The following is a 25,706-nucleotide window of genomic DNA, read 5'->3' as shown; positions in this document are numbered from 1 at the left end:
ATCAGATTATTGCTGTTTTTTTGCCACTACAAACTAACACGGCTATCCTCCTACAAGATGTCTTTTAGTGAACATAATTAAGTACTGTGACTCCCACAGGTTTCCTTCTTGCATTTCAGCCCTTGAATTGAAACTCCCCTCCACAGGATTTTCCTGATTGTGTTTCCACTGCATTTCTCCTACACATTTTTCCTGTAGTGGAAGAAGCAAGCAAAATAACCTCTAACTTCTAGATAATGGTGGTGGTGATTTATATGCCACCTGACTCCCACCGATTCTTACTAATGAATAAAAGATAATAAAACATTTCTAAGAGATAACCATAGGAAAACATAAAACATGAAAAAAATCTAAATGTCAGATATTCGCAGCTGGCAGATGCCCAGGACAAAAGAGCAAAATCAAAATCAAACAAAACAAAACAAAATAGAAACAGTTGCAGCAATAATTGAGAAAAGACAGTTGTAGTTGTTGATTTTAATAAGCTTTCTCTGGATAGAGATGGGGACTATAATGAAATGTGAGGTCTTCTTTTGCCTGGTAAGAGGTGAGAGGCTTTAACCCATAAGTTTTCAAACTTTAAATTCCCAACAGACATTTCTGGAAATGTCAGGCACCTACAAATTCCCACAAAATAATGGTTTTCTTCTTACCTAAATTCTTGTAAATTCTCAGGGGAAAAGATGTAGTATCTGTCTGTCTGTCTGTCTGTCTGTCTGTCTGTCTGTCTGTCTGTCTGTCTGTCTCTCTCTCTCTCTCTCTATCTATCTATCATCTATCTATCTATCTATCTATCTATCTATCTATCTATCTATCTATCTATCTATCTATCTATCTATCTATCTATCTATCTATCTATCTCTATCTCAATGTCATTCCTCATTCATTCCTCATAATATTTATGTATTTTTTAAATTGAATAAATTTTCAGAATGCCAGTTGAAGGAATGACATAGGCTAAACTGTATGTAAGTGCCAATCCTAGCTGGTGTTCTCCAAAGGTTTTAATTGTGATGTAGCAAAAGGCTGGGAATTGCTGTGTAAAACTGGATTATATGTACAATAATTTTAGACACAAGGCTGAAGTCTAACATCCAAGTCTAAATCTTCACACGGGGCCTTTCCACATATCTTCCTGTAAGTTTCCTCCAAGTGGCTTATCAATCTGGCATATTAGGGATAGAAAAGCAGAATGTAGCTTCTTTAAAACTAATGTAGACGATATTTAACATTTTTTGCACTGTAGTAACACATTTGTTCATGCACTAACCTCATGATCACACATTGAAGTCCCTTGGATTTGCAGAAATAAAGAGGAATTTTGGAAGTTTCTGGCTTTCAGCGTTCACCAGCAATTTAAATTCCAGAATTTCATGTTCATATTTTCCTTTGCAAAGGTGTTTGCAAATATAGGCACTATCTGCTAAAAGGGAATATCTGTTGTACTAGCTTTTGTACTAGACCAGTATTTCTCAACCTCAGCAATTTAAAAATGTATGGACTTCAACTCCCAGAATTCCCCAGCATGCTAAGAGTATTAGATAATTAATTCACCATGCTGTTTTCATGTTTGTCAGAAAACCAGCAGTTTTCAACAATGATAGCATTGTCCAAAGTCCTGGAAATCTAGACCTGTTGGAAGTAAAACCATGCCTAATATCCCATGGAAGAGGCCACATTTGGAGGGATAATTGTTTTTCTTCTTTTGAATGAGTCTTTCTTTCTTCTAATTTAAAAGGAATTCTCACCCCAGGAAGAGATGCTGCCATGATGGAATTCTCCTCCAGGGTTTTTGATTTCTCAGTGCTTCAAGATCAGTTTCCCTGATCTCTCTGAGAATCCAGATCTCAATGCCATGAGCACTTATAATGTTTGTCCAGTGAGCACATAGTTGCATGAGTGATATAGGAAGAGTCTTCACATTCCTGTTGTGTTTATTACTTCTTAAATTGTTTTGTGTTTGTCTACAGTTAAATTAAAATAAGAGACAATATTCAAATGCTCGTCTGTCTTGCCAGTAGCAAACCCGTTCAACAGTTGGGTTTATTCAACACATTAAATGCTAAACTTGGTTTAACAAAACACAATTGTTTAAGTGTTATAGTAACATGCTAATCCCAAGTAAACAAACCCTATAATTTTTTCAATGTTATGGCCTGTTCCATAACATATTTAAGTAATGACTAAGTTTCTATAATATACTAAACCCTAAATTGCCAAAGCCCATTTAACCTAGGCTAATATGTTGTGCCAAGTAGACAAGATGTAGTTAGTGAAATTACCATATATGATTAACAATTTACGGGTACTGTAACTATAATGATGACAATGTAGACAATATGTTTGCTTTTTTAAGATAGTTACTGACAATTTGAATCCAGTATTTGATCTATCTCAGGGAGAGGCAACTTATTGCTTGATATATGTTACACTACAATATACACAGCCCTATGCCACTGACCATACTAAGAAGACTCACAGGTCTTGAAGATCAAAATTTCTGAAGGAGGTTATACAGCAGGCAAGTTGCCTGCTCTATACCCTCCGAAGTGATATCTCCTGCTCATAGAAAACAATATGTTTATCATGTAATACGAACTTAACCATAATTTTAGGATGCAAAGGGAATTTTGCTATTCATTTCAGGCACAATCTGGTTGATTAATTTGGGCACTGAATGATTTGTGAAGACAATGATTGGATCATTCCGTTTGAGACTTTAGCACAGTCTTTCTCAACTCACTCTGGCAACTTTTAAGATATGTGGACCTCAACACCCAGAGTTGAAATCCACATATGTTAAAATTGCCAAGGTTGAGAAACACTAACTTCAACATGTTATGGGAAGTCAGTTACAGTCATGTAAAAGGTAACACCAATGTTTTTTCATTCCCTAACTGAAAAATCTCATAAGGACCCCTGAGAGGCTAAATCCATTAACAGGGAAGACTCTTAGAACATAGAATAATAGGGTAGGGAGGGACCTTGGAGGTTTTCTAGTCCAACCCCTGCTCAAGCAAGAGACCCTATACTATTCCAGACAAACAGCTCTCCAGTCTCTTCTTCTGGGGATTGTTCATTCGACTGATCAACTGTTCTCACAGTCAGGAAATTTCTCCTTAGTTCTAGGCTGGATCTCTCATTAATGATCTTCCACCCAATACTTCTTGTCCTCCTGCCTTCAGGTACTTTGGAAAATAGGTTGACCCCTTCTTTTCTGTGAGAGCCTCTCAAGTACCAGTACACTGCTATCATATCCCCTTTAGTCTTTCTCTTTGTTTTATTTTATTTATTTATTTATTTTATTTGCCAATTGTTTACAAGATAATAAGTATAAGTGTATACATAGTTGTGAATACATGAAATGGGTACATATAAGAAAAATAAAAGAATAAGAGAAACAATAGGACAGGAACGGTAGGTAGGCACGTTGGTGCGCTTATGCACGCCCCCTACAGACCTCTTAGGAAAGGGGTGAGGTCAATAGTAGACAGTCTAAGGTTAAAGTTTTTGGGGTTTGGGGAAGAGACTACAGAGTCGGGTAGAGTATTCCAGACATTGACCACTCTATTGCTGAAGTCGTATTTCCTGCAATCAAGTTTGGTGCGGTTTACTTTGAGTTTGTATCTATTGTGTGCTCTTGTGTTGTTATGGTTGAAGCTGAAGTATTCATTGACAGGTAGGACATTGCAATGTATGATTTTATATACCATGCTTAAGTCAGACCGAAGACGGCGTAATTCAAGGTTTTCTAGTTCTAGAATTTCAAGTCTGGTGGCATAAGGTATTCTACAACGAGTAGAAGAGTGGAGAACTCTTCTTGTGAAATATTCTGGACTTTCTCAATTGTGCTAATATCAGATACGTAATGAGGGTTCCAGACTGATGAACTGTATTCGAGTATTGGTCTAGCAAATGTTTTGTATGCTCTGGTTAGTAGTGTGATATTACCAGAGAAAAAAACTACGTAGGATTAGGTTAACAACTCTTAATGCCTTTTTGGCTATGTAGTTGCAGTGGGCTCTAGCACTTAGATCATTAGAGGTGAGTATTCCAAGGTCCTTTACAGAGCTTGGGTCATCAACAAGATCTTGACTATTCAGCTTGTATTTTATTTTCTGATTTTTTTTGCCAATATGTAAGACAGAGCATTTATTTGTTGAGATTTGAAGTTGCCATTTGTTTGACCATTCAGATACATAGTCAAGATCTTTTTGTAGGGTAGCAGTATTGTCTGTGGTATTGAACAGCTTTACATCATCAGCGAAGAGAACGCAATTGCTCTTAATATGATCACAGAGGTCGTTTATGTAGAGTATGAAGAGAGTTGGTCCTAGAACACTGCCCTGGGGGACACCACTATTGACAGGTACTGGATTTGATAGGACGCTCCCGATTTTGACCATTTGTTGTCTGTTTGACAAGAATGCTTCTATCCAGTTATTCAGTTGTCCAGAGATACCATAGGATTTTATTTTTAGGAGTAGTTTGTCGTGTACCACTGAATCAAAGGCTTTACAGAAGTCTATGTAGATTGCGTCTATTGCTTTGCCCTGGTCGAGTTGTGTCGTCCATATGTTTTTACAGTGTAAGAGTTGCAGATTACAGGATAGTTTTTTTCTGAAACCGAATTGTTTATTGGAGAGTAGGTTGTTTGTCTCTAAGTGGAGGATGATGGATTGGTTAATAATTGATTCCATGACTTTACAGGTGACGCAGCATAAGGAGATTGGCCTGTAATTTTCAACTAGGCTTGGGTCTCCCTTTTTGAAGATGGGGATGACTGTGGCTTGTGACCATAGGTTAGGCAAGGAGCTGGTCCTGGAAGATTTTTCAAAGATTATGCTTAGAGGTTTGGCTATGGCAGTGGATAGCTTTCTTAAGAAGTAGGCACATATTCCATCATTGTTAGACTTGACAGACCTAGTTCTCTTAATTCTTCATTTTATGGTTTAGCCTCCAGACCCCTTAACATCCTTGCTGCTATTCTCTGCATTCTTTCTAGAGTCTCATGTATCTTTTTTGCATCGTGGTGACCAGAATTGGACGCAGTATTCCAAATGTCGTCTCACCGGTGCACCATAAAGCGGTACAACGTGACGGTGAAACTATCCCTGTGTTGTTGCAACCTAGGACCGCGTTAGTTTTTTAGGCATCTGCAGCACACTGCTCAGTCATGCTTAAGTGGCGTTCTGTTACGACACCTAGATTCCCCCTCGCAATTGCTCCTGTTGAGCCAGGTACCACTTATTCGACACCTGTGCAAATTGGTTTTTCTTGTCTAGGTTGTAGGACGTTACTTTTCACACCGGCGGGATTGCATTTAATTGGATAGGGCGCCCTGTTCAAGTCCGTCAAGGTCCTTCTGAATCTTGACTTGAGTCTCTGTGCAACTTTGATGTGCCTTTTTCTGCTTTCTTCTCCGTAGGACGATTCATTTTGTCGCGCAAAGGGAACGAAGAGGGGAAAAAAACAAAAACAAAGTTTAAAGAACGAGCAGGAATGGGAAGACCCTCCCTTTGTCTCGCTCCGTCTTCCTTGGAGGACTACACTTCCCAGGCTGCCGAGCGGGGGCGAGTGCGCTAATGCGAGAGCCAAGAGGTGGCGACACCGCAGGGCACAAGCGAATCAGGCGCAGACCCCGCCTTTCGCTGGCCGTGCCAAGGACAAAGTGGCCGAGTGGCTAGCTGGCTAGTGATCCTCGGGCTAAGCTCGCCGCGTCCGCAATAGGCCCGCGAGGCCCCCGCGCGCCGCAATTTTCGGGGTGTTTCGGTCCCAAAAGCCCGGAGAAAGCGGTCCTCCCGTTTGCGCCCCTGCCGGCTTCTCTCCTGCCCTCTGGAAGGGGATTAGAGGCGTCGCGGAGCAGGAGGCAGCCGATGGCTGAGCGCAGCTGAAAAGAGGAGCCCGCCGCCGATCGGAGACTCTGAGCCTGGAGATGGAGGAGGAGGCCTTTGGCCGCCACTTCAACGGCCTTTCTGCGGGTTGAGCAGTGCGATGGGCTTGAACGCCTCCGCCCGGCTCGTCTCAGAGCATCTTCGGCCCAGATGAAGAGACCCAGGGTGGACCCTCCCTCCCTCGGCGCCCTGAGCCTCTTTGGACGAAAACCCCAGGCGATGTCGGAACCACTCGGGGAGCCGGAGAGGCCCCGCTTAGACCGCGCCGAGGAGACCCGAGTCGCTTTAATGCTTCCAGAGGAGGAGGAGGAGGAGAGGGAGGAGGAGAAAGAACAGGAGGACCTCGTAGAGTGCCCGCTGTGTCTTCTGGCCCAGCCCGCGGCGGCCTTCCCCGCGCTTTCCTCCTGCGCCCACCTCTCTTGCCTCGCTTGTTTGCAGCAGTATTTGCGCATCGAGATCAGCGAGAGCCGCGTCCAGCTGGCCTGTCCGCACTGTCCGGCTCTGTTGCAACCGGCCGAGATCCATCAGCTGCTGCCTGAGGCCGGCCTGCGCGACAAATACGAAGAGTACTTGCTGAGGCGCCTGTTAGTTGCGGACCCTGGCACGCGCTGGTGCCCGGCCCCTGATTGCAGGTGGGGTGCAGGCTGGCTCAGAGGCCTTGTGGCGGGGCAGGAGGGGAAACACTGAGCAGGTGCAGAAATCGGATCTACCAGTGAAATGCTTCAGAGTCCAGGGGTCTCCAACCTTGGCAACTTGAAGACTTGTGGACTTCAACTCCCAGAATTCCTCAGCCAGCAAAGCTGGCTGAGGAATTCTGGGAGTTGAAGTCCACAAGTCTTCAAGTTGCCAAGGTTGGAGACCCCTGCTTCAGACTGAGCTTGGTTAAGGGACTGTGGTCCTCTCTTTTTAAGTGCTTAGAGGCTGCATTCAAAAAGCACACCCAATCTTCTTACCAAATGGATCCATTTCCTGGGTTAAAGCATGAGCTGGCATCGTACATCGGGCTAAGTCACCAAAAACAAACATAAAGCCTGAACTACTTAACCACATTTTAAACAGATCAAACTTAGCGGGTTGTGTGAATATACATGTTCCTGGAGTGTTGGCTTACAGTATTTGGTTCTGTTGGTTGTCAATTTTATACGGGCAACCCTCTGGTAAGTCCACCCATAGTGCTTTAAATATGTTGAGTGCATACAGCCAGAGAGGGAGAAGAGGTTTTGCATTAAACTGAAATTGAGCCTGCAGGGAAGAGTAAATGGCTTGCTGGAGAAAAGACGCAGTGGAGTTAATATACGGCAAGGTGGTTGAGATTGGGCAGCCATTACTGCTCTATTTGTATCTCTTTTCTCAATTAGTTCATTTATTCAGTTTCTGCACATATGTTCCCTTTCCAGCTGCAAACAGATCTGGGTCTATTTGGTGGGACTGATGCAGAGATCCAGAGCTCATGGAGAGAGAGCATCACGACCTGTAGACGATTTCAATTTCAAAACGTTGGTGTTAGAGCACAGTGACTTGACTTTTTGACTTGAAAGACATTTTAATAAATTGGCCTGTTAGTGTAAGACTGTATTGGAGTTCCAGTTCTAAATAAAGTGATTTCTTCTACATGGTAGATTTAAATGAAAACTTCAATGGGAACCTGAAGTTGAGGATTCCAATTAAATGAGAGTACCCAGAGAGACCCTGTACCTGCTTATTCTGTATTTGCCCCTTGTACTTTATCCAGCAAACCTGTTTTCCTGAGATCAGATTTTTTTTCTTTCTCTCCTGGCTTCTCCTTCACATCTTACCAGGTTGTGCTCCTTCTTTATGAAGGCACAGTTTCAACTGCACATATTGCACTGTTAGGTACTGATTGCATTTGATTTGATGCAGGTAGCTGGCTAAGCATTTAACTGATTTGCCAGTCTGCAACAGTGTTTTAAAGATAAAAAAAAAAATTCTTTGCAACCTTGCTTATTTAGGTATTGGGAAGAACAAGTCATAAGGCTGTCTTGATAGATCTGCTTTGTCAGCCCCTATCCTAAGGTGATTGGATAGAAAAGCTTGATTAAAAACTGGGAACGCTGAAGCTAAGTGAACCCCTACAGAGAGAAGCAAATCCCATTGATGTCAAAAAAAAAGTATTTACAGAACATGCTCATTATTGCAGATAGTTTCTGTCTGGTGATTCCCAGCCATGTAACATTCATGTCTCTCAACTGATAGAGATATGGAAGATGGAAATGTTACATAAAGGTGGTGGCAGGACTGTGGCTGCCATCATGGAACTCTTAATTCTAAAAGAAGTTTTAAGTTGTAGGAAGTGGATTGAATGGGAAAGTGAATTGCGCTAGCTCCTAATAGCCTTCCAGGTGCAAATCAAAATTCTGGCTGTTACTTATAAAGCATTTTGTAGCAGTGGACAGGATAATTGAAGGACCACTTTTTCCAGTCGTTGTAGCTACTGTACAGGTGATCCTTGCATAACTACAAGTCATTCAGCGACTCTTTGAATTTACAATGGTGCTGAACCAATCTGGTACTCATTCTTAGCTTCTAATGGCATGTGGGAATGGCCTTGAGGAATGAGGGAAAGAGATATGCTGCCTAGGAAACAATCAGACAAGACAGAGTGGCTTATCAGTCAGAGGAAGGAAGACATTTGGGAACGACACATCCTAGTTGATCCGATGGCTAAAAATGGTGTCTGGAAATTTGTACCTCTAGAGCAGGGGTAGTCAACCTTTTTATACCTACCGCCCACTTTTGTATCTCTGTTAGTAGTAAAATTTTCTCTAACCGCCCACCGGTTCCACAGCAATGGTGATTTATAAAGAGGGGAAAAAACCCCTACTGCCTACCATGAAAGCTGGAACGCCCACTAGTGGGCGGTAGGGACCAGGTTGACTACCACTGCTCTAGACTTACAAGGTTCTGTTAATGTAGCAGTATAATAAAATAGAATTAGCTCATCTGGTCATATTTCCTGTCTGGTTTACCTCAGGGGGCTGACACAGCAGCATAGCAGTGCAATCACAAGACCATTATTCAAGCACTTGGTGATCAATCCGTAATTAATGGTCCTAGTGTCCCACAATAACTTTGATTTGAGACATTCCCTGCCAGCTTCCCACTAGCAAAGTCAGTCATGTGAGGTCCTCCCTTAACATCCTTCATGGTCCTTACTTACCAATGGTAACAGGATTGCCAGAACAGCTGTTGCTAAGTGGTGCAGTCACACGACATCATGTTTTATGACTGTCAATTAGCAACATAATTTCTGGTCCTAATTGTTCTCGTTAACTGAGGACTAGCTGTATTAGATCTGGCAGGAGGAACATGTTACAGGACTCCTGAATTTAAAAATGCCATCTTGTGAGACCTAGGAAAAAACACTTTTTCAATCACAGTATTTGTCTTCTGGAACACCTTTACCAAGAGATCCAATTGGCTCCAACCTGCTGGCCTTTCTGAAAGTATTTAGACCTGGCTGTTTGCCCTGGCACTGGAGGCCAGTAAGTTAGCAAAACTCAGGTGGCTTATTATTACTCTGAGATTTTTATTTTAAGCTGCCATTTCCTATTTGTTTAGATTTGTACTGTTTTAATCCTTAAACTGACAAGAGTCACTTGGACAAGAAAGGCAGCCTTATAAATTAATAAAATAAATAATAAAATAGTACAAATAATAAAAGGCCAAATGTCAAAGCTTAAAGAATCGGTATGGTATAATAGTTAATGTATTCGACTGGCACTAGGAAAACCCTGATTCTAGTTCATCTTTAGCCTTGGAAACTTACTAAGTAAATTTGGACCAGTTTCTTTTTTCAGCCCAGCCTAGCTCACATGGTTACGGGGAAAATTGGAGGAGGAGCACTCTGTATGTTGCCTTCAGCTGCTGAATGAAAGGTCAGATGTAAATAAAAAATAAAAGTAAAGCTTGAATTAGGCAAGTGAATTCTGTGAGAGCTATTGAGTTCTCGAGTTGATATCCCTGCTTTTTTTCTTCTTCCTCCAGTTATGCTGTAATTGCCTATGGCTGTGCTGAATGCCCCCGGCTTGTTTGTGGTCGTCAGGATTGCAAGACAGAATTTTGCTATCATTGCCGGCAGCCCTGGCACCCCAATTCCTCCTGTGAGCAGGCCTGGCGGGAGTGGAAGCAGCAGAGCCCTTTGGGAGCTGTGGAACTCTCCACGCAACTGATCTGGAAAGAGGAAGCAGCCCACAGTGAGTTGAGGCAATGCCTTCTCTCAGCGCTGGGTTTCTTCCTTGCCTGTATTGTTTCTGTCAGGACCCTCCTATCTCTGCCCCTAAGTATGTCTGTTGGGGCCTGGTCAGCTGCATTAGTTTAAGCCCTGTTTTTTTTTCCGTTTCTGCTTTCTATAGACCCTGACACCGTCAAGGTCTGTCCCCGCTGTGGTGCCTTCATCATGAAGATCAACGATGGGAGCTGTAACCGTATGAACTGCACTGTCTGTGGCTGCCTTTTCTGCTGGCTCTGCATGCAAGAAATCACGGATGTGCATTTCCTCAGGTGTTGCAAATAGAGAGGGAAATGGCTTTTATTCTATCCATCAGGGCTTTCAGGGAATGGAGCTGCAGATCAAAGGCTTGATAGAGATGGAAATAAACCATGAGTGCTCAAAGAAGCACTTTGAAGAGTATGGATTACATCAGGGGTGTCAAATTTGATTGCATTGAGGGCCGCATCAGGGTTGTGTTTAATCTGGGGAGGGGGCGGCAGCCATGATGGGCGTGGAAGCATGATGTCACTGTGTCAGCAGTTGCCTATGGTGGCCTAAGCACTCTGCCAGTGAAAACTCGCTCCTGAGCTCAGTTTTCGGCTGCAATGGCCTCCTGCAACCCTCTGCCAGCAAAAAATGGAGCTCAGGAGGGCATTACAAGCTCCGTTTTTGCTGGCAGAGGCACTGCTGACCAGTCCTTTGCTGTTTCCAGGGCAGCCCCGGGGGCCAGATCTAAGCACCCCGCAAAACGGATCCAGCTCCCGGGCCTTGAGTTTGACACCCCTGGATTAGATGATGAGATTGCAATCTCCTATATCTACTTATATACTCACTAAATTAAATAACATGGATAAGATGAGTCATTGCAGGTAAAGAATGTTTTATAATTGACTTAGAATCCAGGGCACCATTTATTTATACAGACATACCATTTTAAAAATAAAAATATTATAACCATAGAGTAAGAGGTTAATTTACCTCTAACTGCTGTAAAAGAAAACTGGAAGTCATTTCTTTATACTTATTATCTCCTGAACTTTTGGCTTCGTTCTTATTTCCCTTCTTTTTACTTCTCTTTTTCTTCTAAACATCTTAGTTTTTAATCTTTCATCTTATAATTTTAATAAAATTAATATAAAGCTAAGTTTATAAATATGCCATACATTAAACTTACCTATCACTATTCTACCATAGAAAGTCGCATAGTGACATAGACATTTACAACAAAATTGGTATCAAAAACAGCCAAGTGGATAACAACTTTTAATAGAATTTTGAGAACAAATAAATAAAAAACTACTGGCAGCAGATTAAGAATATTTTATGAACTAAGAATTTCAGAAAGCCTTGAACTTCTGAAACAATAGCTTTATACTTCTCTCTAGATGAGTGAGATCCACATCTTGTACATATTGAAGGCAAAGAGATTGGGCTACATCAAGTCCAGTAGGGGTTAGGGAACAACAGGAGTGGATTTCACAAAGATCTGTTTATGTGAGTGTGCAATTCTGGGAAAGGGACTTTGGTTTTCAGAAACGGCCTAATCCAGCGCTGAAAAAACTGCTTTGGAAATGCATGGTAGCAGGCCCTGTGTTAGCCAAGAGGAAAATGTAAGGGTATCTGCAGTTTGTACTTTTGAATGTCCCCATTTTCATAACTGATTCCTATTTTCTCCTCAGTCCTTCTGGCTGCACCTTTTGGGGAAAGAAGCCCTGGTCTCGAACCCGGAAGCTCCTATGGCAGCTGGGCATGGTGTTGGGTGCCCCAATGGTGATCTCAATTGTTGCTGGCATTGCAGTGCCGGTCATCACCCTGGGAATACCCATTTACACAGGGAAGAAGGTAAGGAGACTTGCATGGAGGCCATGCCATTTCATAATCACAGAGGCCCCTAAAATGTGCACAGGATGTTCTCGTAGGCTCATGGGAAATGCAGCTTAGGCCAAATTAAAAAGTACTTTTTCTGGGGACCTCTTATTCTTTCTTTCCTTTTCCTCCAGGTTTTGAACCACGGGCGCAAGAAGCAAACTGTCAGGCTGCCAGCAGTGTCTTTCTGTTGCCAGCAGTATTCTCCTATCTCTCTTTGTGTCCCCTGTCATCACAGCTGTCACTGTTGGTAAGAGCCACAAGGAGACCGAGATGGGAGGGTACGTGTGGATCCACAAGGTGGTGTTTTGTTTTTTTTTGCTTTCGAACTGAGAGGGAAATCTTCTGCCCTTCATGAATTGCATGGCTGCATGAACAGTCCTTGAACAGAGGTGGTTCTTATAACAGGCTCTTTGCCTGCAGGGGTGGGTGTGCCCCTGATGCTCACCTACGTGTATGGGGTCGTGGTACTCTCTCTGTGCCGGAATCGCTGGGGGTGTGGAAGCTCCCGAAAGGAAGCTGGGGAGCTCAGCACAGTGGAACTGGAGAACCTCGCCAAATGTACGTGAGTTGTTGTGAGTTGTGCCGAAGTCAGAGAGGCAAAGTAATTTAGTCCAGGGGAGGGACACATCACAAGTGGCTCTCATTTAATATATTATTGCTTTGCCCTTTAAGCCTCCTTCCGTAAAATAACTTATTCTAATTTTTCCATTAGAAAGTTGATGTTTCGCTTTGAAGTGTGAGAGAAGAATCTACAATGGCAGATACAGCAATCCATTATTTCTGAATATTTCTTATTTGCTGGCTTGCAATTACATATAGGTTCCAATAGTATTACATTGGAACAATATGTTAGTTTTGCAGCCATTCTGGTAATGGAATATCTCGCTTGGTTTTGTTTATGGAAGAAAGCTGTCATGTCAGTTTGATGAGTTATGTTACAGCTTCCTATCTGGGCTTCAGGTGGTGTGTTCCTACAAAATTTAGTTATTGATGAACGAAAACCACCTAGCTTTCAATCTTTTGACAATATTTGCCTATGTTTTTTATATAGCTGGTATTATTCGGTACTATTTCAGAAATGTCATAGCGTTATAATTCCCATTGAGTTCCACTCCTTGCCTGTTTTAAGTCTTGACAGCTCTCCCAACAAATGTACATAGAAAACTTTGTCAGTAATTTGGTGATGCACTAAGGCTGACAGCAAAGAAGGCGCTATGTGAAAACCAGTTTAACTGATTCATTTGATTACATAGCAAGGATTCTTAAAATGCCATTTTTTCTAATTATCCCAGAAAACTCAGAAGTGATTCTTTTTTTATTTTAAGTAATGAAGGAATGTCTCAGGAACTCCCCTAACTTTTGCATTACTCCCTTTATATAATAGCTACAGTTACGGGTATCTCCTGCTCGTATTGTCTACAATTGCTAAAAGATATTAGTAGTAACAAATGGGAAATACCACAACAGAGCAGCTTTCTAAAACTGACATTTAATATTCAGAATTTGTGAGCTTTTTAAAAACTGTGTGACAATAAACCCTTTTATTCCTCTTTTTTGTTTTAGTACCATTTGAAAACTTTGCTCAATCTCTGCACTTGCAGACAGTTTCATTCTATTAGGTTTCGCAGGATCAACATTTCCATTAAGGAAACCTTGCAGAGGTTACCTAAATATGTGAAGATATTTTTGATGCCAAGAAAGGGGATGCTGCCATGTTTACCCTTTCTTTCTTCATACCAGTGAACGAACTGCTGGCTGTGCTGCCTACCCCCATGGTGCCCGAGAAGGGGGCTTCTGCTTCCATCCGCCATTCAAGTAACAGTCAACACGAAGAACCCTACCAAAAAGATTGGAAAAGCGAATCTGCCAGCACTGTAGCCTTGGCAGGCAGCATGCTGAGTGAAGCTCAAGAAACTTCTCACAGGTCAGTCTAGTGGACTTGGGTTGGAGGGAGTCCCAAGCAAAGTTACTCCTTATAAGTAATCTCTGGATGGAACAGAAGAGCAGGGAAGGAAGACCTATTGAACAAGCAGTGTTGGCTCAGTTCTGCTTTATTGGGCTGTTGCAAGTCCTGTTTGGGACAGGTTCCATCTCACTGCTACCCCCAGTTTCTCAGTCATGGCAGACATACTCCTCCTGTTTTCAGTTCAGAAACAATACAGTAGCGCAGAGGGGAGAAACACAAAAACACACTCTTCTTCCCAGTTTGCCTTATAGTGCAATATTGTGAATTATAACTCTCTACCCTGTTTTTCTGAGCCATATTCCCTCCCCGTTCACAAGAAGTGCTGTTCTTCCCCTGTGCAGGGATGGCCTGAATATGGTGGAAGTGGAAGTGGAGATTGAAACTCAGCCACAGGCTGCCGGTGAGCACAGTCTCTGTAGTGCTGCATCAGGCCACAGCTTTTCAGCAGATTCGCTCGCCTACACAAGTGATGGCTGCAGTTTGGCAGGAGTGATGACAGAGTAAAGCAACACAGAGAAGCAATTGTGGACTGAAGATCCAAGTTCTCCTAGCTTGAAAGCCAAGTCTGTCTACAACAGCCCATGCAAGATTCATCACTGCTCACTTTGGTTACCCAAACACTTGGCATCTTTTAGCCCCCATTTTGCCTTCCACTTGATTAAGATCTTTGGTGCTTCAAGATAATAAATAGCAGCTATCAGAGGAGTCTAATGGATCCTCCCATTTTAATATGTAGGGATGGAACTCCATGCGTTACCTACTTAGATGGTGGGAAGAAGTCTCGTCAGATGGGGCTAAACTGCTGAACAACCACTGAGAGAACAACTGTGAGGCCAGATTCACATTAAAGGAGGCTTGGGAAGCTTCTCATCTTCCAGATGTTGAATTACAACTTCAAACATCACTCATAATTGCCCATATGGATTAGATCTCCTGAATCGTAGATTTCCTACCTCTGATTAAATGGTTTGAAGTAACCACTTTGAGCAGAGTACTTGTGGAAGTGAAAGCACTGATCTAAATAGGCCAGAGTTTCAGTTGTGATAAAATAGTTACATACGTTAATCTTCTGGATGACGACTGAGATTTGGGGAAACTGGGAAATCCTCAAGTGAAAGCCTAATGCTAATTTCAGAGAATCAAAGAAAGCTTGTATGGGTAGGGTGAAAAAGGGTGCACATGCAGCCAGGCTAGATCTTATGAGGGATTCTGGACTACATTGTGGATTGCTTTATAGCAAGTCCCACAAGAGACTTACTATTAAAACCATTAGTGTAGAATAGGCTCCTATGAAATTTCTGAACGTTAAAATATGCTAGCTTTACCTGAGTGATCGCTTATGGAATTCCTCAGAAATCTAATGGAACAGCAGTAATTCCACTTAAAGTTGCAAGTAATTTTCACCTCAATATTGAAACCGAAGAAGGAACTTCAATGTCTGGTAATATTATGATCCTATATTCCATAGGAATGAGGCAAAATAGGTTGAAAATCAACTTTGGGTTGGACTTACACAAATCTATGGTGTAGGAACAATAGATGTAACAAAATGGGAAAAAGCTGTTATAAAGCGTCTTGGAAAAAAGGGCAAACAACTTGCAGCGGGCTGGTGAACCACACTGCAACCAGCTGGAAGAGATATTCCAGTGACATTCACAGTTTTGGCTCATTTGTGGGAGGCTAAAATAACGGTGGCCAACTTGTTTTCAGGTTTGGGGAGTTTTAAGGGTGGTATTGGAAACCAAAGATTTGTGTCTCAAAGGTTTCCAATTCCCACTTTTTTTCAAGTTCAAATTGAAATTTATGACTATAAAATAAGAGTGCTATATTTCATGGCCTACAGGGTTGCATTCAAGTCTTAATAAAAACCATGCGGCTAAATTTAGGTTCCCCTACATTCAGAGAAAAGAATCCGACTTTTCTACAAGACAAAACATAGAACAAAAACAAATTGGGGGTGTCTGTCTTTTGCAAGCTTCCTGGGGAAATCATAAGGGTTAAGTTTCCACGGACAAGACAATTTGGTGTTGGTCCTAGTTTGTTTGGGCAGAATAAGACCTTGCAAGTCATAGGCATGGAACTCACAGAGGGAAAGGAATTGGGAAGAAAATGGAATGAACAAGAAAAGGGAAGAAACTACAGAATCAATGAATTACATAATAGTTCAGTTCATCTTACTTCCCCTCACAATTTTACAAAAGTACACAGTCACTGATAAAGAGTTTTAGTTTTTAGTTTGAAAAAAAAAATTCTCAGTTTAAAATGAATGACAGAGTTGGGGCTTGGTAGCCATTGGTTGGGGGGGCATGGCAATCAGTCCCACAATTTTTTTAAAAAAAGTGGAGGCCTTAAATAGAACTGCAGCTCTGAAATCTCCACACTGTAAAACTGCTACCTGCCCACAGAAAAATTACAGGCACGGAAATGGCAACAACCAGAGAGACGCTGCAGTGGTCTTTTATCTGTGTGTGTAACTGTGGGACAGAGAGTGTTTGAGCAGGTAGACTGCCTTCTGGGCTTTGGCCAGATTATGATCCTCCCTGTCATTCACTCTTTGGAATGGTTTCAAAGACCAATGGGACCCACCCTGAATCCCTTTTCCCTCCAAATAATAAAGACAAAATGGGCCTCCCTAAGGATAAAAAAGCCTAAAACAGGCATCAAAAGTTCAGCTTTGTTTAGAAAACAAGAGTCCAGTGAGAGCATGGGCAATTCCCTACCCAACTTGGCTGCTAGTCCTGTCGGGCCTTCTTGCTACAACCCTCTTCTGTGGGGCTAGTTGTTGTGCTATCCTCCAGTTTCCGTTTGCTGCTCTCAACAGGGGAGCCTTGACTGATGTATGGTTTAAAAGAGATGATGATACAAGTCATGTTGTCACAGCCTGTTCCATCACCAGATGTGTCAGGAGCCAAGCAACGATCCAGGAGCTGTTTATAGACAAAAATTAGAGAATGAATTCGGCATGAAATTCAGCTTCTGGCATACACTCATTAAACCCAAAGGACAGAGAAATCCAGGCAATAGTTTGATGGTTTCCAATACCTGCCAGGCAGCCGGCAAATAGACTTGCAGGAAGGAATCTTTGTGTAAACTGAGGATGATTTACTAGAAGTGGACTATGAAACTAAATGATTACCCTGTAACATTTTTTCAGTTCCTGAAGATAATTTGTTATTAAGATAGGTGACTGTTCCCCAGGTTTAACCAATTGGGACCCGGTCAGTAAACAGTGCATGCCTGGTGCATTTCAAGATCTAGTCCTTCTTAGGTGCTTTCAAAGAGAAACTTTTTAGAGCCCCAATCAGATCATTTCTCCTGGCAATCTGAACTATAACTCTCATCTTGTAGCCTAAAGAAAAAATCTGCTAAACCTGAGAACTGAATGCCTTTTTCCATATACTATAGAAATATTCCTATACTTAATTTCAACTGTCACGTCCACCAGTCTCCAACTCACTTCTTCTACTATAGATGACAGAGATCGCAACTCTCCATCTTCACCCTTCTGTGCGATCTTGGATTGAACAAAATCCACAACCTCTTGGCTGCTCATGACATTCCTGGATTAGGAGCAAAAGAGAGAGATCATGAAAAATAAATGTAAGACTACAATAGGTTACAATTACATCAACCTGCCCTCAGCTTTGTAATTATAATCCCTTCCAGGTCTTGACTTGGTACAAGTTATCAGCATTCTCTACTCCCCGAGTATATTGAAAGAAATTAAGCGTCAGCCGACTACGGAAGGATTCTTGTTTATTCCAAAGCTCAATTTTCACCTACCAGATGCCATCACAGGCAATGACCATAAAATCATGGTCATCGTTGATTGTCAGCACCTTGATATCTGGCAGCGCTGAGATCATCTGTTCTTCTGGGGGCAAATTCTTGTTACGTTTATAGAAATGATCTCCTAAGATACAAAAAGGTTCAAGAGGTTTATTTGAATGTTCACTGTCCCGGAGAAAAGTGCAGCAACAAGGAGAAATCTGGGCTATGCTCACTAACTGGAAAAAAAATCCCCAGAACATTCAAGGCATTTCTCAAGCAGAAAGGCACCTTTGACACATCAGGGGTTTTTTTTTTAGTTAAATTCTGGTTTGTATGCAGCTAGCTAGCTACACATTCCATTTCTTCCAAATCAAGCAGCCAGGATTCACTTCCACGATGGATCAAGTCAAACTGGCTTAATAACGAATATTCATTGAAGTGATTCTGGAATTTGAGCTTCATGCTCCCATAGACAAATCAAAAAAATAAAAGTAAATCCTCCTGAAAATAACTCCCCCAAATGTGGGTGGACTGGCTAAAAGACCCATTTAATCTACTCCCCAAACTTTATGGCTTGGTGGCCTAACAGAGTGGTGTGGGGGGAGGAACTGGCTGATGCAAGTGGTGGGCTGGTGTGTGTGAACCGGCCCACTGTTCATCTGTGTTGAGTTGCATGTGCGTGTTGGTCTGCTGCTCACGTGAGATGAGCTGCATGAATGCATGCGCAGACCAGCTGCTCACGTCGCCCACTTCCAAACCAGCCACGGCCCGGTAGTAGACCATGGCCCAGGGGTCGGGGACCCCTGATCTAGATACCATATCCACAACATTTAAGCCACTTTTAGTCAAAGGATTCACTATTGGCAACCAATTCTTGCTTCGCGCTACTTTCACATTCACACATGCTATATTTTTTTTGGCCAAGTCACAGATGGCATCAAGCATATGTACCATGTTTAAAGCCTTTTCTTGTGAATGGGCATGTCCGCAATTAAGCCACCTTTAAAATTTAGCATGGACCTAAGTTTCTAATTGTTGCTGGAACATTCCATAGGAAAAGTTGTCAGTCCTTTGCATTTGAGTTTTCAAAAGCTGGCTTCTGACAATTGTTAAAAATAAGTCCCATTAGTACAAGGTTTGATTTGCAAACAAGAAGCATTATAAAATAATCTATTTTTAGATCGTTCTATTTTCTTTATTTCAACTCCTTTTCCTTTGTATTTAAGGCCCTTCAATAGCTCCAGGTCAGATGATTGAAGAAATAGCTTCCTCTTTCAGAGAACAGGAGGCTGCAGATTGGAAGATTGCACGTGTGATGTTTTTGTCATCTGAAGGCTGAGTGGGAGATGTGGTGTTTGTTGTCAGTAGTGGCTACCACCCTATAACTCTAGCACATGCATACTTGTTTACTCACCAATTGCTCTGGAGAGATTGAGGCCACCATTTACCCGGCCATCCATGGTTACTTTTCCACCAGCATTCTTTATTCTGGCCAATTCCACCTCATCTTCAGGCTTATGATCATAGGACATATCCACAGCCTTTCCACCTTCAGACACCACACACCGGGAATCTCCAGCATTGGCTACTATTAGCTGCTTGCCTCTGATAAGGGCCACTACCGCCGTTGTGCCGCTGTCTGAGCCAGGCTGAAGAGTAAGAGAACTGTGAGGAGAGCCCATGCCGAAGCGCAAGACTTACTGAAAGAGTGGGCCTCAGACCAGGATGAGAGCAAAAGAAGCTCAGCAAGTTTCAGTTAAGGACCACTGTGCCCCTATTCCTTCCCCTCTTTCTTCACAAACACTGACCTTTTCTCTGCCCTCCATTCCTGGGAGCATCATGTCTTCATCATCTTCCTCTTCTGCTTCTTCAGTATCATATTCTTCTTCCTCACTGCTGTAGCTATCCTCATCCTCACTGCATTCCTAATCAAAATGTAATACATCCACCCGTAACAGAAATTAAATGGACCCCATGGCTCTGGCTGCTGTCCTGCATTCAGGACCTGGGGTGCTGCCTTCTTAGCCTTCATCTGTAAAGAAGGCTAAGTTCTACTTTTTCAGCTCAACTATGGAAGGATAAAATGCCCCCCCACCCCCACACCACTGCCCAAATGGTGATGGTACCTCACTATCGTCATCTTCCTCCTCTTCTGCATCCTCTGATTCATCCTCACTGTCCTCAAAGAACATTGACTTGATCACTTGCTGGCTCTTGCTTGCAGACGAGCAGGATGGCTCCATCTCACCACTGGCAGGAGATGCTCCCTCAGCTGTCTTTTTTTGGCAAGTACCAGCATCCCCTCCACCAGCCACATCTGGACCATGGGAGGCACTGATGGTCTCAGAGCACAATTTGCCATTTTTCTCCTCTTCTTCACCCTCTTTATGACGCCTCGAGGGCTCCTCAGCATCTACTTCACCATTCAAACTTGGCTCCTGGGCATTTTCCTGGGTTACATCTTTGCCTGGTGGACCCAGCTTGCCCTTGATACAGTTTTGCCCATATCGAGTCAGAAGCTCCTCAATAGTCATTGCAGCCTCCTCGTGCAGCAAGGCAGTCTCCTCATTGTCCACTGTATGGGAGTATTGGGGGAGAAAGTGCAGCCAGTCTCAATGTGACATCCAGTTACCTACCTTTTTAAAATCATAGCTCAGGAAAGTCATTTATTATGACTAAAGGAACAAGAGTTTTATACAAATGACATCAATCTACATGCTAAAATACAGGTGGAATTATATTCCTCACTACAAATTGCCGGTCCTAAGGTCACATGTCATTGTAACTGGGCCAGACATTAGCTTTCCTAAGTGTATAAACTGTTTTTACCAAGCTGCAACTGTTTGGGTGTGTAAGTGCAAACATGATGGTGAATTAATTCCCTTTACCCCAGTCACCAGCAATGCTTGCTTAGAACTGTTAGTTCTCCACCTCTGGTTTTGTCTAGGCTCTTTCTTAAAGTTGGCATAGTCAAAGACTTGATCTCTGGTTTGATTTGCTTACATCAAATTTAACACAACATAGGAAATGTGATCTCAGACATCTTTCCACTTTAGGCATTTAAACTCAGTTACATACAAAGTTGATATAAGAGCTCCCCTGCTGGTACTTGGCTTTTGCCTCTGATCTGCACACTGGACTGCAAGTTGCTGCTTCACTCACCATCATCTTCATCTGCCACTTTCATCTCTTTCTCATCACCCTCATCTCGAGACCGCCCTGACATCAGTGCCAATTCCTTGATTACTTCTTCCATTGTCAACTTGGCATCAATGGCCAAAAAAGCATCTTCAAGTGCCTAATAAGAAAAAATAAAGGAAGACTTCTTTGTGACCACCATAAATATTAAAAACTATTTAAATAGCAACTTATCCAAGATGTATGATATAGTTCTTAATATCCCTAATAAACAGGCTAATACTATATTGCACCACAATTCATACCAGTGGACAGAAATATTTCTGTCACTTTCTCTTTCATTGTTACACAAAAAATAGCCAATTTCCAACCAGAATTGGCTTCATATTTATGCTAAATTCTAGTTTTTAACAAGCAATTTAGGTATTTTACAACTTAGTCAAAGAAAATATCTTAAAAGGATCAAGTTGGCAAAGACTGGGGAAAGACGGAATGGAATCATGAAATGAATCCTTCACAGAATTAGAATTGTACTTCTTTGGCATGCTCTTCTATAATTTTGGAAGGTAGCCTTTCTATCTTACCTTTTGTAGTTTGCCTTCTTTATATGCTTTCTGATCCTTGATGATCTCTGGCAGGTATTTGGCACAATATAGAGCTACCTCTTCTCCTACAGCAAAGAGGTCAACAGTTAGAAACTGACAATCCTTTGTTTCATCCCACAAGTAACCTCTTGTTTGTTTTGGAGAAAATATGTTTTGGCATCCCAAAGCTAAACAAACAGAGTAGCGCTGAAATAACTCAAAGACCCATTTATTTGGCACACAGGAGTTAGCATTGAGTTAGGACCCTAGCATTGACAAATCCATCCTTCTACAAAAACCAGAGAGGTTAATCTGCTAGACCATTAAGACTTCCTACAAAGGCAATGTTGTAATAATACAGGTAGTCCTCGATCTACAACAGTTTATTTAGTCACCGTTCACAGTTACGGCACTGAAAAAAGTGACTTATGACCATTTTTCAGTTACCATCTTTCTGGTATCCCCATGATCAAAATTAACATGCTTGGCAACTGGTTCATATTTATGACCTTTGCTGTGTCCCAAGATCATGTGAACACTTTTTGCGATCTTCTGACAAGCAGTGTCAATGGGGAAGCCAGATTCCCTTAACAACCGGGTTACTAACTTATCAATTCCCTTAACAACGGAGACAAGAAAGGTTGTAAAATGGGGCAAAATTCACTTAACAAATGTCTCACTTAACAACAGAAATTTTGAGTCCAATTGTGGTGGTAAGTTGAGGATTACCTGTGACTGGTTACCCTAGTCCAGGGGTAGGGAAACTTGGCTCTTCTATCACTTATGGACTTCAACTCCTAGAATTCCTGAGTGAGCCATAAAAGGTTCCCCATCCCTGGCCTACTGGTTTTTCAGTTGTGGGGGAAATCCATTTTTGACTTGAATGGGACTGTTTAATATACAAATGGGACTGTTTAATATACAAATGGGACTGTTTAATATACATATGTCCTACATTTGTATATTAAACAGTCCTATTCAAGTCAAAAATGGATTTCCCCCACAACTGAAAAACCAGTAGGCCAGGGATGGGGAACCTTTTATGGCTCACTCAGGAATTCTAGGAGTTGAAGTCCATAAAGAACACCGGCAATGAGCCTCCTCGAGCTGTAAGGGCCTCGCAAGATAAGCCTTCTCAAAGCGCCCAGGCCCAACAGATGTCCTTAAACGAGTGGACACTTTGTTATTGGGTAACCCTTACCTCCATGACCATCGTACACAGAGAACATTGCAGTCTCACTGTCTAAATCGGGAATGCAGTTGTGAGCATCCTGAAAAAGAGAAGGATCGGTGAAGGGGGAAAACGGCGACTACAGCGGACCAAGCGCAATTTCAGACGGGGCCAAGAAAGCAGGCAGGTAAAACAAGCGCAACGGTCCCCCCCGCAGCCTGCCGGTGCCACTGGGGCACCGAACTAGTAACAGCTCCGCCAATGTAAGGGGACTCCTCGGCGGGGGCGGGGGGAGGTGTCCCTAGCCGTTAGCCCTGAGAATAATCAGAGCGCTTTCCCCACTGAAAGCCGCCATAAGAAGCGAGGCTGCGGCCTCCCGTAGGGCAGAATCGCCCAGCAAGACACCGTTCTCCCGCTCTCAGTCCGTCCCGCCCTCACCTCCATGGAGACCCGCCAGCCCTGCATGGCGCTGTAGCCGAAGTGAAGCGGGCGCGGCCCAATTCCGACACCATCCCCAGAGCTCTTGGCCGTGCTGGGCTGCGACAGGTAGGCACCCATGGCAAGGCAGCCGCGGGCCCCGCCGAGCCGAAGAAGGAAGAGCGGTAAAGACAGAAAGCAAACGACACAGGGAAGGCGACTTGGGGACCGGAAACAGACACCATAGAGTCCCCGCCGAGGAACCACGGGAACCGGATGTGAGGCCGATGAATGATACGAAGGAGGGGGGGGAGAAGTTTCCAGAGCGGAGCCGTTGCTAGAGAGAGTGAGGGAAGTTGAAGGCAGTCGTAGGACAGAAGGGAATGAATGGGAGAGTTGGGAGGAGAGAAAGCCGGACGGGATGTTGCAAAATCATAGACTATGAGGAGGACAGGGCGTACCACTGGTTGCCGAGCAACTAAGGGGAAGGTCTGGAAGGTATTTTATTTCCATTTACTGAAGTGGAATTTCTCTTTGCAGTACTGCATTTCCTACGCAAGTCCACAGTACTGAATATCTTCGGAGATTCGCAGTCACCCAGATCATGGTTTGCACAAAGATGCACAAAAGTGTACTGGATACAGAGCCACTTCAATCAGTTCAAGCAGAGGGAATAGGAGGCAGTGGCATAGTCAAATCAAGTATCAATATGGTAATTTGTCAGATTGCTTAACAGACATTACATTACATATATAAGGGAGCTGTAGGCTAAAAGAATTGTTAAAAATGAAGGATTCCCTATATTAGGGAATTGGCAGTTAAAATGTGAAAATTATTGTCAGATTTGCTAATAAACTATTTTAAGGCAATAACTATAATTTGAAAACAATATTCTGTGCTCAAAATCATTTGGAATTGAAAATCAAACAGCCAATATGTACCTTTACAGAACTTTATGTGCACTTAGAACAGTATGTACAGTTGTATCTACTATAACTCAAAAAGGATATTGTAGAGTTAATAAAATGTGATTGGGTGGTTAAGATATGAAGAAAATCTATGTGATTGCTAGGAGTTGGCAGCAATTTGATGGAAAATACTTGTAATAAAAAATGGACTCAAGTTCAAATCTACAGGGAACTGGGTGACTTTAGGCTATACACTTGTAGCAATTGAACCAGTTTTGATGGTTTTAATAGAATTCTTTATTCTTTATTGGCCAAGTGTGATTGGACACACAAGGAATTTGTCTTGGTGCAAATGCTTTCAGTGCACATAAAAGATACATTCATCAAGAGTAAAAAATAAGGTACCATACTTAAGTCATAGGGTACAATAAGCAATCAAATCATACCAGGAAACAGTTAATATAAATTGTAAGGATACAAGCGACAACGTTACAGTCATACAGTCACAAGTGGGAGGGGATGTGCGATAAGAAGTGATGAGAAGATTAATAGTAATGCAGTCTTTGTGTCTAGTTGTTCTGGTGTGCAGTGCTCTATAGGGTCATTTTGAGGGAAGGAGTTGAAACAGTTTATGTCCTGGATGTGAGGGGTCTGTAAATATTTTCACAGCCCTCTTTTTGACTGGTGCAGTATACAGATCCTCGATTGGCTGTAGGTAATTGTTTTTTCTGCAGTCCTAATTACACTCTGGAGTCTGTGTCTGTCTTGTTGGGTTGCAGAACTGAACCAGTTATAGAGGTGCAGATGACACACTCAATAATTCCTTAGAGATTACATAAATTCATGATATTGCCTATTAACCAACATGACAATCACCAGTTGGGGATATGTATATCTCAGTACCAGCACCTGGAGAATTAGAAGCTTAATTAGGAAAATTCTGATATATGTTTTTACCTCATATCATCAAGGTTTGTGTAGTTTTTGACCAATTCCAGCAAAACTCTGATTTAGTTGACTATGCTTCAGTGTACTGTGATTATAGTCAGGTTATGTAGAAACCAGCTGTTAATTCGTGCATAAGTTTTCTGCTCCATTACCAATGTTCAGAACTATTATCAAGGACTGTTTCTTCCTAATTCAAAAACTTTACTACTATCAGAGGGAGCTTTTCTAACCCTGTATGGCATTTCAATGAGGAATCTAAGAGGAGCTTAGCCGCAGTCAATTTGCTTCACGCACCGATTGGAAAGACGACTTTCTCGCACTGGCTCCGCAGACCGCTTGGAAATACGGAACAGCTCTCTACACGGGCTGGTTCTGGGTCACGCAAGACCCACTCCAAGTATCAACGTGCGCAGGAATATCTGGTTCCATTTTCTGCAGCCATAAAGACCCCGCCCTGTCGCCTTGTCCCACCGGAGCTCGGCGGACTGCTGGAGTTGAATGAGAACCACCGCGGGGCCCGCCTTGCAGCACTCTCTCCAATCCAAACGCGTCTTTGATGCGCAGGTCGGCTTCTTATTGGCTCGACTAAATCCTGCCTCTGCCGTCCCTGGAGCGCTCCCCGTCGCAGCGCGGCTAGTCGTCTATCAGTTGGCTTCAGGTTGTGAGCTGTGGCGGAGGCTAGCCTGCGCCCCGGTGAGTTCTACCTTTGGGGCTGTCGTGGCTGGGGACAGCGGTCTCTTGTCGCCGGGGTGATAGCCATGTATGCGGCGAGGTCTTGTCACGCCGGGTTGGTGGAGCGTGAGGGACCG

At 42.8% G+C, this 25,706-nt stretch overlaps 3 protein-coding genes across 6 annotated transcripts in view; 2 read left to right on the top strand and 1 right to left on the bottom strand.

Annotated features, from left to right (window-relative positions):
- The first annotated feature begins 5,584 nt into the window (after nt 1-5,584).
- On the top strand, nt 5,585-14,665 carry LOC113414634 (E3 ubiquitin-protein ligase RNF19A-like). Its single transcript, XM_087947892.1, is given in 9 exon segments — nt 5,585-6,526; nt 9,900-10,108; nt 10,268-10,415; nt 11,805-11,967; nt 12,126-12,146; nt 12,148-12,241; nt 12,415-12,552; nt 13,735-13,918; nt 14,302-14,665. Coding segments are annotated over 9 exon segments (1,602 nt in total). The 5' UTR covers nt 5,585-6,044; the 3' UTR covers nt 14,465-14,665.
- On the bottom strand, nt 13,465-23,304 carry PPM1G (protein phosphatase, Mg2+/Mn2+ dependent 1G). Its single transcript, XM_026671622.2, has 10 exons — nt 23,063-23,304; nt 22,655-22,724; nt 21,454-21,539; nt 20,894-21,029; nt 19,858-20,306; nt 19,540-19,656; nt 19,146-19,380; nt 17,744-17,873; nt 17,418-17,520; nt 13,465-16,887 (listed from the first exon to the last, which is right to left on the bottom strand). The coding sequence occupies exons 1-10, from the start codon at nt 23,180-23,182 to the stop codon at nt 16,693-16,695; spliced, it is 1,641 nt and encodes a 546-aa protein (XP_026527407.1). The 5' UTR covers nt 23,183-23,304; the 3' UTR covers nt 13,465-16,692.
- A 928-nt stretch (nt 23,305-24,232) lies between these two features.
- NRBP1 (nuclear receptor binding protein 1) overlaps nt 24,233-25,706 on the top strand; it is a 28,465-nt gene continuing 26,991 nt past the window's right edge. For all 4 annotated transcript variants that reach the window (XM_026671619.2, XM_026671618.2, XM_087947711.1 and 1 more), the window contains exon 1: nt 24,233-25,590. In XM_026671619.2, coding sequence (XP_026527404.2) covers nt 25,396-25,590 — 195 coding nt within the window. In that variant the 5' untranslated portion in view covers nt 24,233-25,395. The remainder of the gene's footprint in view (nt 25,591-25,706) is intronic.

The sequence above is a fragment of the Notechis scutatus genome, chromosome 1, assembly GCF_049901735.1.
Source record: "Notechis scutatus isolate UNSWTSFEM ecotype Mainland chromosome 1, rNotScu1.2, whole genome shotgun sequence".
Classification (NCBI taxonomy): Eukaryota; Metazoa; Chordata; class Lepidosauria; order Squamata; family Elapidae; genus Notechis; species Notechis scutatus.
The sequence above is the reverse complement of the archived record's forward strand: the minus strand, read 5'-3'. Positions and strand labels throughout refer to the sequence as shown.